This window comes from Numenius arquata, chromosome 11 (assembly GCF_964106895.1).
Source record: "Numenius arquata chromosome 11, bNumArq3.hap1.1, whole genome shotgun sequence".
NCBI classification, from domain to species: Eukaryota; Metazoa; Chordata; class Aves; order Charadriiformes; family Scolopacidae; genus Numenius; species Numenius arquata.
This window is the reverse complement of record NC_133586.1, coordinates 20,335,632-20,351,952: the sequence shown is the minus strand read 5'-3', so window position 1 is coordinate 20,351,952 and position 16,321 is coordinate 20,335,632. Positions and strand designations below refer to the sequence as shown.

The 16,321-nt window shown below is 37.8% G+C and overlaps 1 protein-coding gene across 1 annotated transcript in view; it reads left to right on the top strand.

Annotated features, from left to right (window-relative positions):
• The window catches only part of SCAPER (S-phase cyclin A associated protein in the ER), a 159,893-nt gene that overhangs the window by 95,907 nt on the left and 47,665 nt on the right, over positions 1-16,321 (top strand). Inside the window, exon 24 of the mRNA XM_074155466.1 lies at positions 8,409-8,524. Within this exon, the coding sequence (XP_074011567.1) occupies positions 8,409-8,524 (116 nt within the window). The remainder of the gene's footprint in view (positions 1-8,408; positions 8,525-16,321) is intronic.

Here is a 16,321-nt window from a genome sequence, read left to right as displayed (position 1 = left end):
CAATTTTAAGTCGCTTGTCAATAATGTACTTTCAGAGTGTATAATAGTAAATGCCGCTTCTTTTTTTTATTTTCATTGAATTTAAAAATGAAGTCAGTGTAATTTTTATTGTTGTATGAGTGATGCATCAGCTGCTTTTTCACCCTTTCCTTTTGTTGTACTTTGATATTTGTCTTCCTTTATACTAAACCTAAGATATGTGAAGATGCAGTTAGCATACTTTAACAATTCAAGTGAAAAAACAGCGTTATCCAAAAGGCTTGCATGCTTGAGGCTGAACTCTACGCAGGAGTGTGCAAATACTGAACATCGTGCAGGGAGCAAAACACCTTCTGCAAGATAAGGCCCGGTTACCTACCTACCATCGCAGCAGCTGGGGAGGTGGTAGGCGAACATCTCTCCTAGGGGAAGCCACGGAGATCAGTCTGGATGGAGCCTAAACACCCAAACCAAAGGAGCTGCCTTATCTTTAAGGCTTCAGAATCAGCACTTTGCTTTGCGGGATAAGGTGCGAAGGAGCATTTCTCAGACCCTCCTTTCTGTGGCCTTCCGTAGCAGTACCTAAAGAGCTCGGGTACTTGAACATGTAAGCCATGCATGAGGGAGGAGTTGATGCAAATACATGAGAGAGAGGTCCTTCATGTGGATGAATACCTCCCCGCAATGGTGTGCAAAGGCTGCTGAGGCAATTCTGGCTCATGTTTTAATCCCAAAGTAGTTTCCCGTTGATGTTCAGTCCTTGAAATTCTACTGTGGGTGAAGTCACTCACATTTGAAAACCAGTTTGAGATCTTCAGACGGAATCGGGTATTATTATAGTACTGATTTCACTAGAGAGAATTACTACAGAGAACAAAAAATGCCTGTTTTAACACAAAATACTGTTTTGGCACACTCTACAGTGATTTTCACTGTGTAGTTTTATGTCTAGAGGACTAATCAAAGCGTGTAGATTTTCTACAATCACAAACATATCTATGGGTTTGTATGCGCATGTAGATATACTTGTGTATTTATTTAAAAAGGGGGGGAGGGAGAGGGAAGGAGGATCCAGCCCAGGATTCAGTTGTCTGGTTTGTTTTTCCAAGGCAGCTTTGAACTGCATTTCTTAGCCCCTGGCATTTTAGATAGTATCTTCAAACACTAGATTAAAGGAAAGAAGAAAATTCTTAAAATGTATTTCAACTATATTTTGCTAATTAGTTATTATTTCTTCCTTCAGTGAACCGTTTAACAAGTGTGGAATACGAGTTGCACAAGTTCGGTGTGTTCTTTCAGAAATAGAAGTCAGAATGTTTCGAAGTACTTGGGTTTCATTCAGAAATATTTTCTTCTGAATAGTTTTAGTTCCTGATGTCTGTTCAGACAGGCTTTCCAGATTGGCTTCTTATTTGGACATAGTGGGCAGGACTAGCAGAAAGCTTTCTTTTGGCTGATGAAGGAAAATACTCTTTTTTAATCTCCATAAAAGTATTGATTGTGGAGGTTTGTCTTAGAGGGAGGGTTTACACCGGAGTATTTAAGTTGGTTCAAAAAGATTTCAAATAGTCAAAAAGTGAGGTGCTAAAGTTACATAGAACACAGGTGGTAAAACTGACATTAAATCATTTCAGCTGTCAAAGCTCTGTGTTATTTCTGATTCTGCTCCTCCTTATAAACTAATAATAATACTTTAACAGGAGAAATGTATGGAAGTGAGTACTTTGGTCCAGGACATTGGATTTCACCCAATAACTCTTACACCAAATTAATAAATTATGATTTAACTACGATCATATTTTTCTAGGAGATAATCAGGTTTGATTTAAAAACTTCAAATGATTGAGAGTCGACTATATCCTAAGTATATTACGCTTGTCATTAATTAGCCTTGGCATTAAAAAAATCATTTTATTCTTACCTGAACTCATGAAGCTTCAGCTTCCAAATACCAGCTGTTACTGTGCATCATCAGAGATGATCTTCCCATTCAGGTACTTCCACACTGTGATCCCATCTTGTTTTTACTTTCCCCAGCGTAAAGTAAATTGTAGTTCTGTGGGGTTTCATGATCAGGCAGGTTTCTCTGATCTCGGATCTTCTGGTTTACAAATCTTCCAGTTTGCCAAATGTCCTGTGTAAAGGGGAGCGGCAGCGCAGGATGGTGCTCTGGGTCTTGCTTCTCTCCTGAAGTGTTGTACACAGAAACCAAAAGCTGTTACTAATTGATGCTCACTTTATTTCACTCTCTATTACTTTGTATTAGCCACTGACTTGTGTAAACACATCAGAGATTTTTCCCCTGATTTGGTTTTATTTCAGAAGCATACAGTTTATATTATCCCACTGCTTTCATGAGGTAAACAAAACCCAGCAAAGTAACAGCACGGGTCAACTGGCCTTTTCATGGATTTCTTTGCTGACCACGTTAGGTGTGACGAGGCATGTGTAAATCACGATTTTTTAGCTGTGTGTATTTTTTTTCTACCAAATGTCAGATAATGAGATGAAAACATTATTTTGAACTTTCTAGTCAGTCTGCTAATTTTCAAATTTGCTAAACATACTTGGATCATTGGGTAAGTGGTGCTTCTGAAGGTGCCACAGATGCCAAACCCTGATAAAATCCACCCTATCTTGTTAATGAACACACAAACAGTTGTTCCCCATCTGCCGCCTCTGTCTGAAAGGTTAGGAAGCCCTTCCTTCTTGATCACAAAGGACATAATTATTGTCTGTAGAGGAGTCAAGTACAAAGACAGTTCATCCAGTCTGACCGCTACTACACTGCAGGCCACCAAAGATTAACAGCTGCTTCTCCTTTGATTAGGTTAGGTAATAACAGTTACTTTAGTTAATAATTGGATGGATTCCCAGGCCATGTAATTCAGGTTTAGGCTGTCATTTTTTGCTGGCATGTAGCTGAGCTGTATTACTGGAACGAAGCCTGTAATCCTATTAGTCAGTTGTCACTCAAGCCGTAGGAGAGGAGAGAAGGGGAATTCAAATCCATTAAGGTGTTATAACAGGTAGGTAAATGTCAGCCACGCTTGCCCAGCTTCTGATTGTTTGTCATATTTTTTTTTTAAAGAAGATTAATTTAACGTTTCTGAAAATGTTTAGCTCATAGTTAATCCATAAAATGGTTACATGATTTGTTGAATTTATTGTTATTTCTGTTTACTTTGCCCCACATGCATTAGTTTACACACACGCTCTCTGCTAAACTTACTTGATTCATGCACTGTTCTGCTGAAATTAGTTGCTGTATGCTCTAAATTACAAGTTTATAATGGTCCAAAGATTACAAATGCATACTTAATATCCCATCAGCTGTGTTGGCTTTCCTCCTACACAAACAAAACCACTGTATTTCACACTGATACAGACTTACATCCCTTATTAAGAGGGATAAGGAAAACAAGTTTTTTCATGCATTGGTTTTGAGTGTTACATCTGCTGTTCTGAAGGCTACATCTCTGTTACTGGTTTTGTAATGGTTAGGACGCATCTAGGTGGCATCCCCAAGGTTTTTGTGCCTCCTCCTATCTCTGTTAAAAATGCATAGATGACAGTAATAATCATCTTTGCCTCCCTGTTCATTTGTCCCTTCTCTCTTGTGTGACCAGGTAATTTCAGAGCCTTGAAATCCTTTTGTACTTAGAAAGCAAATTGTTTAAAAATGTTGTTTGAAGTATTTGTGAATTTCTAAAGACATGTATGAGCAAGTCAGATTTTCAGACAGTTTGAAAACCAGATGCTTAAATATTTTCTTTTGTTCAACAAATATGAATTCCGTTATATCAATTGTCTTTGCTGAATAACCTTCATAATCTAAATATGCAGCCACTCAAAGAACAGCTTCTGTAGTAAAATTATGAAAAGAGTTTCATCAACATCTAGTTAAGTAATTTGGGAGACTAAGTTAGAAGCCTGCAGGACACTTTTAAGCAGCAAAAATGTGCCACGCTGGTTTATGCGCTTTTCAAATATTTAATCCCTACAGGATCTGCATTTTTCATACTTAGATGGTGCCTGATCTGCTCAGTGCCTTGGGTGCTACCGAAGTAAAAGTCGTGGTTACCTGAACGGGTCTTTGCTTCTGACACAGGTTCAAGTGGGAACCAATTTAAATAAGAATGTTACGTGAAGGGCTTTGAGTAATTTACATGCTTCAGTCTACTTCTTTTGAATTTCTGTTATATTTTAATATGTATCAGCTAATGTAAAGCTTTAGCGCTACAGAACATCGAGTTTGGATCATATTTTGAAGGATATAGGTTAATTTTGGGAAGAAAGACAAATTGGATAAGATAGCCTGCTCCCCTATGTTTTCTTTAGATGAATACATAAATACTTCAAAATTTGGAAATCGCCTCAAGTAGGAAGTAATTAAAAATATTTTTTTTAAATGGTATTATTTGGCTGCTGTACTTCAGAGATAGAATGAGGATATTTTTCAGTGTTGGGGAGATTTAATACCGATCATTCTTTATACACAGCTCATGAATATGAGGTGTGGTATTGTGTATAGCCGAGGGAATTGCCCGTGCCCGACTCCTTTTTTCACTGTTTCCTCTGGAACCACAGTCTCCCAGTATTCACTCTGAAAACGCCAGTAACACAATATCCAAGTGTCTCTCCTGCTCCGTTGGGGACGGGGCATGTTGCCCTGTGGTTCCCATGACCTCCCCTGCCCCCAGGCCACGCTCAAGGAGCCGGGCCTGACCCTGGGACTCCTGAGAGCAGGACGCTTGGGTGGTGGCCAAGGTCACTCCCAACAACTGTGTGCCAGCCGTTACTTTGCTAATCAACATTGCCTTTCCATCAAAGGGTTAAAAGCTCTTGGAGTTCTCCATCTTAAAAGAATTTTTGGAGATAAATATATTAAATATCATGCCAAAAGTAGTGTATTCCTAGTCCCTAAGTGGCAGTTTTATAGGCCTTTGTAAGCGCGGTCAACAAATACTGTGCTCACGTGTCTTCACCAACTTGGCTGCTCCTTTGTTTCCTCCTTTCATTGAAGGTTTTTCCCCTCTCTCTTCCATGCACATAGTTAGGGATTTATTTCCCTGATGGCTAAACATCAAAATGCTGATTAATTTTTATCAGTAATCTAGAGAGGAGAATAATAGCACATAAAGGTAAATCATATAAAACTGGAGTAGATTACAAACTTGCTTCTGCTTGATAGAAAACTGTAGTAGTGAAGGAAGTTCTTTAAAATGTAAATTCGTATTTTGCAAAGTATACTTGTATTTTAGCAAAGTATTAGACAAAAGTGAAACAGGGACCCTGAAAAAAGGCTGTCTATAAAAGTGATGCTCCAGACTGAAGTGGAAGGAGAGCATGTAGGAAGTCAAACAGCGTCAAAAGATTAATATTCTTTTAAAATAGATACATGAAGATCTTCTCTCAGAATAGGGAGACATTATAGTTTCTTTCAGCCTGACTCTGGTGACTGATTTGGGCAGGAGAAATTTCCTTTCTGGACACTTCATTACTAGGTATTTATGGAGAAGAGAGGAGTTCTGGAAAAAAATCACAGATAAAAGTTTACATGAGAAAAATAAAAGGATGGGTTTAACGTTAATGAATATATAGAGTTGAGAAACAAGCCAAGTAGGAAGATGTAAGAGTGTACAATTTCAAGAATGGAGTAATTACTAAGGGGAGAAACAAAACGAGTGCAATAAAATGGGATATAACTCAGAGTAATGGGATGAAATCGAGAAAGGGCATATTTGGTCTAAATGACAGGAGAGACGACTTCTCCACGAGAGCTAATAGGTTGGGGCATAATCTCCCATGAGAAATAGGGAAAGTGAGAAGTGGGAAGTGCTCGGCACATTTAAAACTGGAGTAGCACTAACAAATACGCTGTAGCAAATAAATCAGGGGCATCACATAAATGTCTCTCCCCTTGGTGTGCTGCGATGCTGCGTGCCGGTCATTTGCAGAAATCCTCGTGCGCGTTTGGCTGCACTGGTTACGTGTGCACGTTGATTACGAAGGCAAATGCACTCTTGAAATAACAAAATCTCTCTTACACTATTAAGTTTTAAGCTGAAGTGAAAATTGATCCGTTCGAAATGCCCCGGGCCCTGTCTAGGGGTGCTGAACTGCTCTGCGGCACTGGTGGAGCAGGGAGGAAGAGGAGGAAGTTTGAGAGCTGTGGCTGTCAGCCAAGGTGCTCCAATAATATTCTCTGATTTGTGGCTGGAGTGTTAGGGCTTTGCCAGGAGGTGGGTGGAAGTGTTGCAGGGGGGCCAGCGCTTACTGCAGCTCTGTCCCCGACCCGCTGCAGGCTGGCTGTATCCCCGGCCGAGGGTTGCTAAAGGAGGCTTTTTTGGTTGTTGTTGGGAGTTTTTCTGGGTTGGAAGGGAGGGAGAGGAAGTAAAGGAGGAGTACGTTGAGTGGAACTTCAGTTAAGGCATGTTTACTGGGTGAACTGGACTAAAATTGACTGTTAGAAATGGTATTTATCAGTTAGCTTGTAGGAAATCAGTGATTGATTATCTGAACTTCTTGGTGAGTTGGGACACAGATTTCTGTTCACTTGAGGCTAGTTACTCCTCTGAAGGTAAACCTTTTGGCTGTCTGAAAATCTACATGCAATTCATATTAATCAGGGAAAATGGTCTATTTTTGAATATCTGACTTCCTTGTTTAAACAGTTTTTCTGGAGCTTGGAACAAATCATTTAAATAGAATAGAGATGTTTGAAAGAAACTTAATGGAGAGAAAGTTGCATGATTTAAAAAGAGAGGGGTAAGATATGTACTTTTATGTTTACATATCAATGTCTAATTCTCAGAGGGAAAAATGTTTCTCTCCTAAATCATACTATATCTTGCTCAATTATGTTCCTAATTGTTCAAAGAAAGATTTTACTACCAGAGTCATTAGGAGTTTTTTCTATTATACAGTATATATATATTTTTTTTCTGTTATAGCGTAATGCATTCTTACAGACTAATAATGATTGTATTTATAGAGCACTTCCCGTTTTTTCCCATGTCTGGCACTTGCAGCATTGAAAAAAAGATAATTATTTCTTATTAACTAGAATATCCTCATCATTGATGAAATTAAGATGAGTAAATACAAACAGCCAATAAAGCTACATAAAATTAGCAACTTAAAAGTGGAGAAAAAAAAGATCTTACATGCTTTACTTTAAGCAGTAGGAGATAAAAACAATTTTGTATGAAAGAAAAAAGGCATGAGTAAGTTCTAAAATCCTGGACCTGCTCCAGTAAAAACTCAGACATTTGCAAACTGTAGGAATAATGGTAGGATTATTTCCTACACCTCCCTATTCTGCCAAGTGGAAATTCAAAGGGGACACCTATAAAAAATAAAAAGCTAAACTAGAAAAGCTAAACTAGAGAGCTAGGAACAGATACAAAACTGGTTTAAACTGAATCTTTACATTTATAACCAACAACATAGCATAACGAATGCAAAACAAGTTGGATGTGAATGTCATACCTCAAAGCTAAAAATATTCATTCATTCTGGTGCATTTTGAATGAGCTGCAAGCAGTGGATTAGACAGAGGATGGGGCAGGGGGAGGTAAGAAGTTGGAGTTGCCAAATTGGTCATTGGTCACCAGTCATCTATCTGGGTGATATTTTCAAACATTACCTCTACGGTTTCCCATAATTGATGCACTACCAAAAATCACATCCAGATTTTTAACCTGATTCTTAAACTCCAAGCAATTAATTTGGGAAGACACAACAGCTAACCAACTTGTATCCTCAGCAGCATCTGTCAGGCAACACTTCTGTCTTCCTAAGATTAAGGATAAAATAGGACATCTGAGCGGTGATGCTGTCGGGCTTCACTTCCAGGGGCCGTGTTGTGTGGAATACGGAACCAGGTACCCTCGGCGTAGGGATGATGCTCACGTTCTGAAGTGATCTGCCTCAGCTATTTTGTGCGTACAATGAACAAATTTAGGGAGCAAGCCTGGAAGTTGTTTCCTATTGGAGAAGTTTGTAAGAAGGAGGAATTACTCATTAGAGATTGTCTTTATTCTTTAAATCATGTACAGACCCATGAAGAGTAGCTACAAAGATGACAGCAACAGATAAAGATTAACTTTATTAAAATCCCTAGGACAATGCATCATTACAGAAAATATAGTATTCAACTGTATTACGTATGTGGTATTTGATATGTGTGTATGATCTCTGCAAAAAATAGCACCTGAGAACTTAAACTCCTGCTCTGAAGAATAGTCTTCCCTCTGCACTGGCAGTAAAAATGCTCTTCTTCAGAGGTGTTCAACATGATACATACATTTATTTAAGGATTTTCTACATTGACAAAGCTTGAGACAATTTTCTATCAGGCATATCTTTTATGTAGGAATTTCTTTAATTTCTGTTGGTTCTCTTCTGTGTTTGTGTTTATTTAGAACACAGCAGATCAAATAGCATTTCGGGCTGCAGGAGGACTGACTGCCCTTGAAAATGTTCTTCAGGCGGTGACTTCTCCCACCAATTTGAATGCGGTTTCACGGATTCCTTTTAAGTAAGTATGATCGGTCCTTTACTTGCTGTTTAGAATCCCTAGAATATTTATTTCACAGTTACTGCTTCACTGCTGCTGCTTCTCATATAGTCCAGTGTTGAACTTCAAAGAGAAACATTGTGCTGTGCTCTACGCTGCCAGGGAAGGTGAAAGGCATTTCCATTTCCACTCAACCTCTGGTTTTCTAACTTGGTGATTTTCTTTCCAGCTATTCTATATTTGAGCAGCGGCATCCCTAATTCTAAAAAATGAGCAAAGATAAAACTGTATTAAACAGAAGAGGAGGTACATATCTTTTGAAGTTAGACTGTAAAGATCTCTAGTGGGCAGTGGGGGAATTTTTTAAAGGGTTGTAATTCACTGGTGTCTGCTTTTAAAATGAGATGGTTGTAAGATACTGCTAGCTGAAAAGGCTTCTACAAACAGGTAAATCAAAATTCTTGTGGATTAGAGGAATTCCTCTTTATAGCATGTAAGAATAGAAGGGTTTAAATGTCTAATCCATAAAAAAAAAGGCGGTGACTGAACAGAATGCCTTCAAAAACTGAAAACTCTAAAGCATGCTTTTTCCCTCTAATCTCTTAACTGTAATTTTTATCCATTCAAAGGCCCATACATGCTTTCAGAGCAGAGCTAGGGGTGGTTTTAGTACACGATGAACCAAGCCCAGGATATCCTGTTATGTACCATTGTCTTTGTTTGTAGGTATGTTGAAATATTGTAATAATTGGAATTTAAGGACTACATTGTGAGGGTTTGGATTAAAACTGTCCATTAATACGTTATGGACAGGTGTGAAGTGCTAGGGAAGAACAGCAAGGGGAAAAAAATGCTTTTAATATCTTAACTTTGGTCTTCAAAGAGAATAAAATTCCTCCATTCCTGCTAAGTCATGCAGAATGCACTTGCTGCAAGTCCAGCCAACTCTACTGATGAGCAATCCGGAATTGGTCCTATGGTGAGCAGCTCGGCAGCAGCCTTTGGACTTATTAATTTGCAGAGGCTCTAATTTTGAGTTGCCTTCATCAAGGTGGGATAAACTTTTCAAGGGAAAGGGCTGTACTGTATGGCCACATAAAACTTAGCCTAAATTTAGCTTTAAACTCCTAGAATATGCATCTTCTATACACCTTTGATTTTTGTTCTTTTATTTTAGGAATAGACTCACTTGGGCAACCTTTGTTGAGAAGGTTTCAGAAAATTGTGTTTACGTTACTGAAAACATTTTGTTTAAAGTTTGTTAGTATGAAGATGTATTAGTTCTTGAAGGAGCTTGTGTGCCGGTAAATAAAGCCTCATGTCAGCTACATTTGTGTAACGGAAAAAATATCCAAGGAGATTTATCAGAGGTTCTCCTCTCTACGACAGGTACTGTCTATCTCATAGCTGTTTCAGACCAGTATAATTGGTTTCTCAGATTCCTAAGCCTATTCATGACTGAATTATGAAAAGAATTTTTAAACCTTTCAAAAAATCATCAAATGTTGTTCTATTAACCCAAGTCTTCAACTATCTGTATTTCCAAAAGAAATATCAAGGCAGAAAAGAGATACATATAAACTCTCCTGACAACTCTGTATGTTAAAAGGAACTTATGTATGTTATGAAGAGCTTAGCTCCGCTCCTGAAATACAGCATTTCATTCCGCTTTACAGCAAATGGCAGGCTCCGGGCATCTGAAAGTGTTGTAGTTTGGAAGTTCTACATCAGGTTGCATGTAATTTAGTGCAGGATCTTGCTTTCTAAAGCTGATTGCTCTTGCTGTTTTTTTCTGCAAGAGTCTGCTTGAGTCTGACTTGCAGAATCCAGAGGCTGCTGAAGTGTTGCGGGGGACTCGGAGCTGCTGCCCGTGCTGCCGAGCCTCCTCTGCTGCCATTTCTGTGGTCTTCTCTCTGATAGAGAAGAACCTCCAGAAGCTGGAGCCCAACTGATGAGTGCAGTCAGGCCTTCTGGAGGGTGGGACTCTCTGTGAGCAGTTTGAACCAGGAACAAACGTGGCTGCTTTAGAGGAACCACATTAATGCATATTAGTGTGCTCTCACTAGAAGTATTTAAGACATTCTTCAAATGTGTTACTTTAAATACAGAATGTTTGAGTTTCAAAAACAAAGGATAATCATAGGATATATTTAGTTCTTTAAGTGAAGAAAAATTGTGTCACATTTCTCCCCATTTAATTTTTGAAAGGAGTTTGAAATTATTTTTCTTTCCTTTGTGCAAAATCAAATTTACATCCTGACTTCTTAAACTTTGAATCTAGCGAAGCGGCAGTTTTCTCTGCTTAAAGACAAAGCAAAGCCCTGTTGAAAGAAGTTGATCTAAGACCTTTCATTAATTGCCCTCCAGCCTTCCCCTCACCAAATATGTTTTGCTAACGGACGCTACTGTACTTAAGATTGTTTGTGTGCTCTTGCAATGTTTAACCATTTGTACTCATCTTAAATTGGGAATTTGTCTGTGGTTTTGTGATGAGGATAAGCTATTTACAAGTAGGTGAGGAGATTACATGGGCTATTATCTACATCTCTCTTTCTCCAAAATCCTGGCAGTATGGTGCAGCTCAGAACTTTAATCCCGTGTCTACAAGATAAAGCTTTATTATCAAAAGATTTAACAATATGCCTGTTGTTTTGTACTGCTGTCCAGATTGGTGGTTAGACCAGCAGGGCGGCAAATGCTGTGAAAAAGATGTGACATTTATGAGACAGATGATACATTTGGTGTTGGGGCAATTTTTCTCCCCTTCAAATAAATCACTGAAAAAGGAAAAGAGAAAGCAATGGATTATAGTAGGTTTTATGATTAGTGTTAACACACAAATTAGTGTCCAGCTGCGTTATTTCTTAAAGTAGCATTTTGTAGTTCTCATGAATTTGTTCAGTTCGCCACAAAATGAGACATATTCATCAGAATTTCAAAGGTTTTCAGTGTCTTACGGTATTTTTCTTATGCTTTTACTGAAAAGCAACTGGGAGCTGCACAGCAAAACAACTTAATGACTCAAGATCAAGACCACAAGATGAGTCTCATCCCCTGTGTCTTGCATATTTGCTGTGGGCAACTCATTTAGCCCCTTTGTGCCAGGACATGTTACTGGCCTTGAAAATTGTAACAAATCTGCTAACAAATGAGGTTTGTAGGGTTTGTTTAACTAACATTTGTGACATACTTTGAGTTCCTTTGGTGACCAACACTTTTAAATAGAAATTAGCAGTAGTTGTGTAAGGAACAAAGGAGGACTTTTATTACAAGTTAAGACATGATTAAAGTCAGTTTTATTGTATCTCTTCGTACAATTTCTTGCATCATTTATTTAAAGCAAATATTATCAGACTAAAAAAGCTCAAACCATAATTATATACATAAAAAGCAGAAAATAGTGTCTGCATAATATTATGGGGTGACATTGATACAAATTACTTTTTTCAGTAAGAACTATTTTTAGCTGAGAACTGGTTTTAGAGCTTGCTCTTTGTCATTTTTACTTGGGTTTATGTGCACACGTTTCTTAAACTGCGCTGTTACTGTTCATGCAGTTCTATAGGATTGCTCACCACGTTTTTTCCATAAAGTGCAAAACAAGCTTCCTTATTTTCTTGTAAGGTTGTTCCTTCTAGAGAAACACGCATTGCAACACTAGCAGTTGGTACATAGAGACATGGACGTAAAGATGCTCTAAAGGGGATGGCCCTTTGCAAGCTCAACGTTGGAAACTGCAGCATCTCTCCTTTTCCGCTGCCTATCTCTGAGCACAAGGATAAAGCAATGTTGCCCTCCCCATGCCTTATGGGAACAAGTTGTGTTGTTGAAAGGAGCCCTGTGAGCTCTTAGGAAACTTTTTGATTGAGAGCCAGATCTCGCAATCAAACAAGGGATAAGTCAGGGACTGGAGAATTCCTGTAGAAGGCTTTCAGATTCCATCACACCTGTAAATGTTGGGGTAAATTAATTATTTGATTGTCACTTGCCATGCAATAGTTTACTCCTACGTACACTAACATTTCAGAATTAAACTCCAACCTGGTTTTAAAAGTGTATTGAAGCAGAATTGACGCTGAGTTTTGTCTTCCCTCTTTTAATTGTGATTACATTTTAGCTGAAGCCCTCTTTTTTAATCAGGCATCCTTAAATAATGTAAAATACAGACAAAACAGTAATAAATTATGAATCCTTGGGCGTTCCTGATTGTGTAATATTCCTGTGAGTGAAGTATAAGTGCCTGTATAGTCTTTAAGACTTAAAATTGGTATTTTTACCTTAAAGTACAGTTTTGTTGTTGTTCTTTCAATCCATATTCTTACCTCGGTGTTTTTTTAACCCTTCCACTACACAGCCATTCTGTGCACCGTTTTTCAGTAACAGCTCACCTCCCACTTCTTCTTAACTCAGCTTTTAAATACCGATACTGATCACTTTCTTTCCCAATCTAAGTGCTGCATAATATTCAAACTGGTTAAAAACAAGAAGCTCACCACTGAATTAACACATTCTAGATTTGGTAATGTTTAGTTTGGTATTTTTTCACTGCCAAATTGAGCTTTTTTGGGTTATTTTCTTCATTGATGTTGAAAGCATGTGCATTTGTAATCTTCAGAAGTTGAAAGTAATGTGAAAAAGCTTTGCGCTTGAAACAGGTTAATTATTATACATTGACGATGAGGTGAATTTTATAAAGCAAGAGTTGGGAGCTCTCGCCTCCGCAGCGTGGTGCCTTACGGTGCGTTAGTTTTGCGTGGTTGGATACTGTTGCTGCCTCAGTATTTTGAATAAAAGTTACAGTTTGTCAACTTGTTTATATCAGGCAAATTGAGGAAAGTGAAGATGTGCTAGCATAAAAGAAAGTCACGTCCATACGTATAAACTGTTGAGATCTAGCTTGAAGATGTTGATTAAAAGGAGTCCTCTTCCTATTTCTTTGTACTCATGTAAAATAAATATATCATACAGATGCATATTTTTGTCTACTTTAAAGAGAGCTTTCTTTTTTGGATCAAAGTTTGTGTACCATAATGAGTGTTTTTATAATTGGATTTACTCTCGAGGAAAGCCTTACATCAGAGGGCAGACTTATTCTGTGGTTTGAGTATACATGCTGTCTAACACAGCTTTAAAGCTGATTTGCGGGTGTGATACAAAGTTTAGAGCAACATCAGTAATCGATAAACAGCTGCTTTACGTGAGGCTCATACTTTACTATTTCAACAGATTTTGATATCTCTTGAGATAAAAGCTTCGGAATTAAGAGCAGTTAGAGCTTCCAACAGGGGGAGAACAATCGTGAGAAATGTATTGAGTTTTCATCCCGGAGAATTTAACTGGTGGTTAAATAAAGTTCTGGCTTGACATTCGCAGCGCTGTGCTTGTCTCAGAGGCCTTGTGCAGAAATGGTGACAGTTGACAGCTGTTGTTCCCTTAATAAGATTAAAGTAAAGAAATTAGTTGTGCTGTCTTTAATCTGCCATTTAACACTGCGAACCACCTGGGGACAGCTTCTGTGCTGACACTTCCAATTTTGAATTAAAAAAAATCGTAGAACTGAATCGTAGTTCAGAGCGTGCCGTGATTAGAATGTATTTAGACGAGCCGTAGTTAGCAAGCTTATGTTATCAATTAAAAGAACCCTCTTTATTGTTGTGAAAAATTAATTTGACATCCATTTGCTTACACAACCTTTTCAAGTGCATTATTTGAGTCTCTGAAAATGCAAGTACTTCTTCTGACGTGAGGTTCACTTGGGAAAACCAAAAAGCATGATGCATTATTACAGTGGAATTTGTTCTATATATAAAGTGGGAAGTTTTTGTGTTTTCAAATGTAAAGTAAATGATCCTCTTAGGAATTAGGAATCGCATATATCAAAAAACAGTATTTCGGTGAATTAACTAAATGACCTCAGAAACTCTGGAAGTCTGTCAAAATTGTAAGTTAACCCACCAAGTTCATATTTGGCGCTTTGGGTAAATTATAATGTTTATATTTAAATAGAATTAGTGTTTATTGTAGAATAGCTGATGAAATGACAGATGCTGATTTAAAGCATCTTCTTCTCAACTGAAAATAGAAACTACCAATACAGTTTCAAATTTCTCTCTCCCTGTGAATGCACCTACACGGGAATAATCTTCCATGAAAAATAAAAGTAGGTGCCTAATGAAAATTTTTTTTCAGCATTACTGAGGAAAGTGAAATAAATACCTTTATATAGTCAGGACAGGAAAAGAGAATCCTGTGTAAGGGAGGTTTTAAAAAATGCACATGAAATATGCTACTTGAATTTTGAATAGGTATTATCCTTGTAGGGTAAAAATCAGGTGAAACAGGTGAAAATTAACCTGCCTTTGATCAATTAATAATGATTTAATATTGTTTTCATATCATGTGAACTGAGGATTGAAACTGATTTAATTAAGCAATAGACTAAAATTACCTGTACAGTAAAATGAACATAACTGATAACAGGGCGATACTGAGAATATTAACAAAGGAAAAGTATAAACGTTCTTTATGTTTTTACAGATCAAACCAAGCAAGGTGACACTGCTTTTTTTAAATTCAAAATTATTTCTCCAGCTGAAGAAAAGGCAATCCAGAAATACCAATGAAAAAAGCTTTACTCTTAAGTTTTCTGGCCTCTGAGCGTTCCCAGTCTTTCTTGGCTTGAGAAGCGCAATGTATGTATATAAGATGCTTCCCTTTCAGCTCTGGGGAGCCGGGCTGTGTAATCAGATGCCACAGCAATGAACACAGCAATCAGTAAAGCAACCTTCCTTAATCTGTAAATAACTTTTGTTGTTTCAAAACATATTTTAGGAGAAAAGTAAAGGCTAAAACTCAACTCTCTCTTTGTAAGTATGTTGAATTAGTTTGCAGCTTGTTATGTTTAATACCAGCTTTGATGATTTCTGTATGATAACTTCTTGTTTGTTGCAGCCCCACTTTTGTATGACCTTTTGGCAGCGCTCACAATTTGTTTTCTTCTGTGAAGCTTATTTGAACTTAGTCACATTTTTTCACATGTTAAAAAAAACCCAACAAAGTAAAAGTTTTTTTCCTTTTGGTTTACTTTAGACAAACAACTTGAATTTCTAGCCATCTTTATTTATTATTGTATATACATTTATGATGCATGTGTTGTGTGTCTGTGTGGATATTTGTATAGTAACAGTGATAGCTTTTGTAGTAAGCAAAGTTCAAGAAATGAATTTTGTGTTTATTGTGAAATAGTATTATCTGTGGTCAGATTTATCTTCTCTGTGAGTATATTCTATAGGACGGGTCCCAGCTTCCCTGCAAATCCTGTTTTGAGAAGAAAACTTTAATTGGAGCAGATAGAAATTACTGCACATGATGCAAAGAATAATTGGGCATGTTTTGTGCATCTGGAGCTTTCTGTGACTCGTTGTGCTTACGATTTTCTGTTCTTACCGTTGCAAACCTGTTACCTCTTCCCGTCAGCCATAGGTGTAGGTCAATTGATGCTACTCTAGCTGTACACACTAACGCTTACAGGCGCTGTACAGTAACGGGTCACAACATGGCAGAAGGTATTTTTGGACAGGAATTTCACCTGCTCAGTGTTTCTCGCTCTGTACTAATGACTCAATCCTTTCACTTCCCTGCATTAGCTCACAGGCGCTGCACAACAGCCTCTCGCTAAAGCTGGTCCCAGTATACTGGGAAGTACTTTTATAGAGGGTTTTTTCGTGAAGGTTGTGCTAGGCAAGAGACCGTATACTCGAATTACTCTGTGATATAAGCGACAAGAAAAGAATATTACATATTCAAAGTATGAAATTA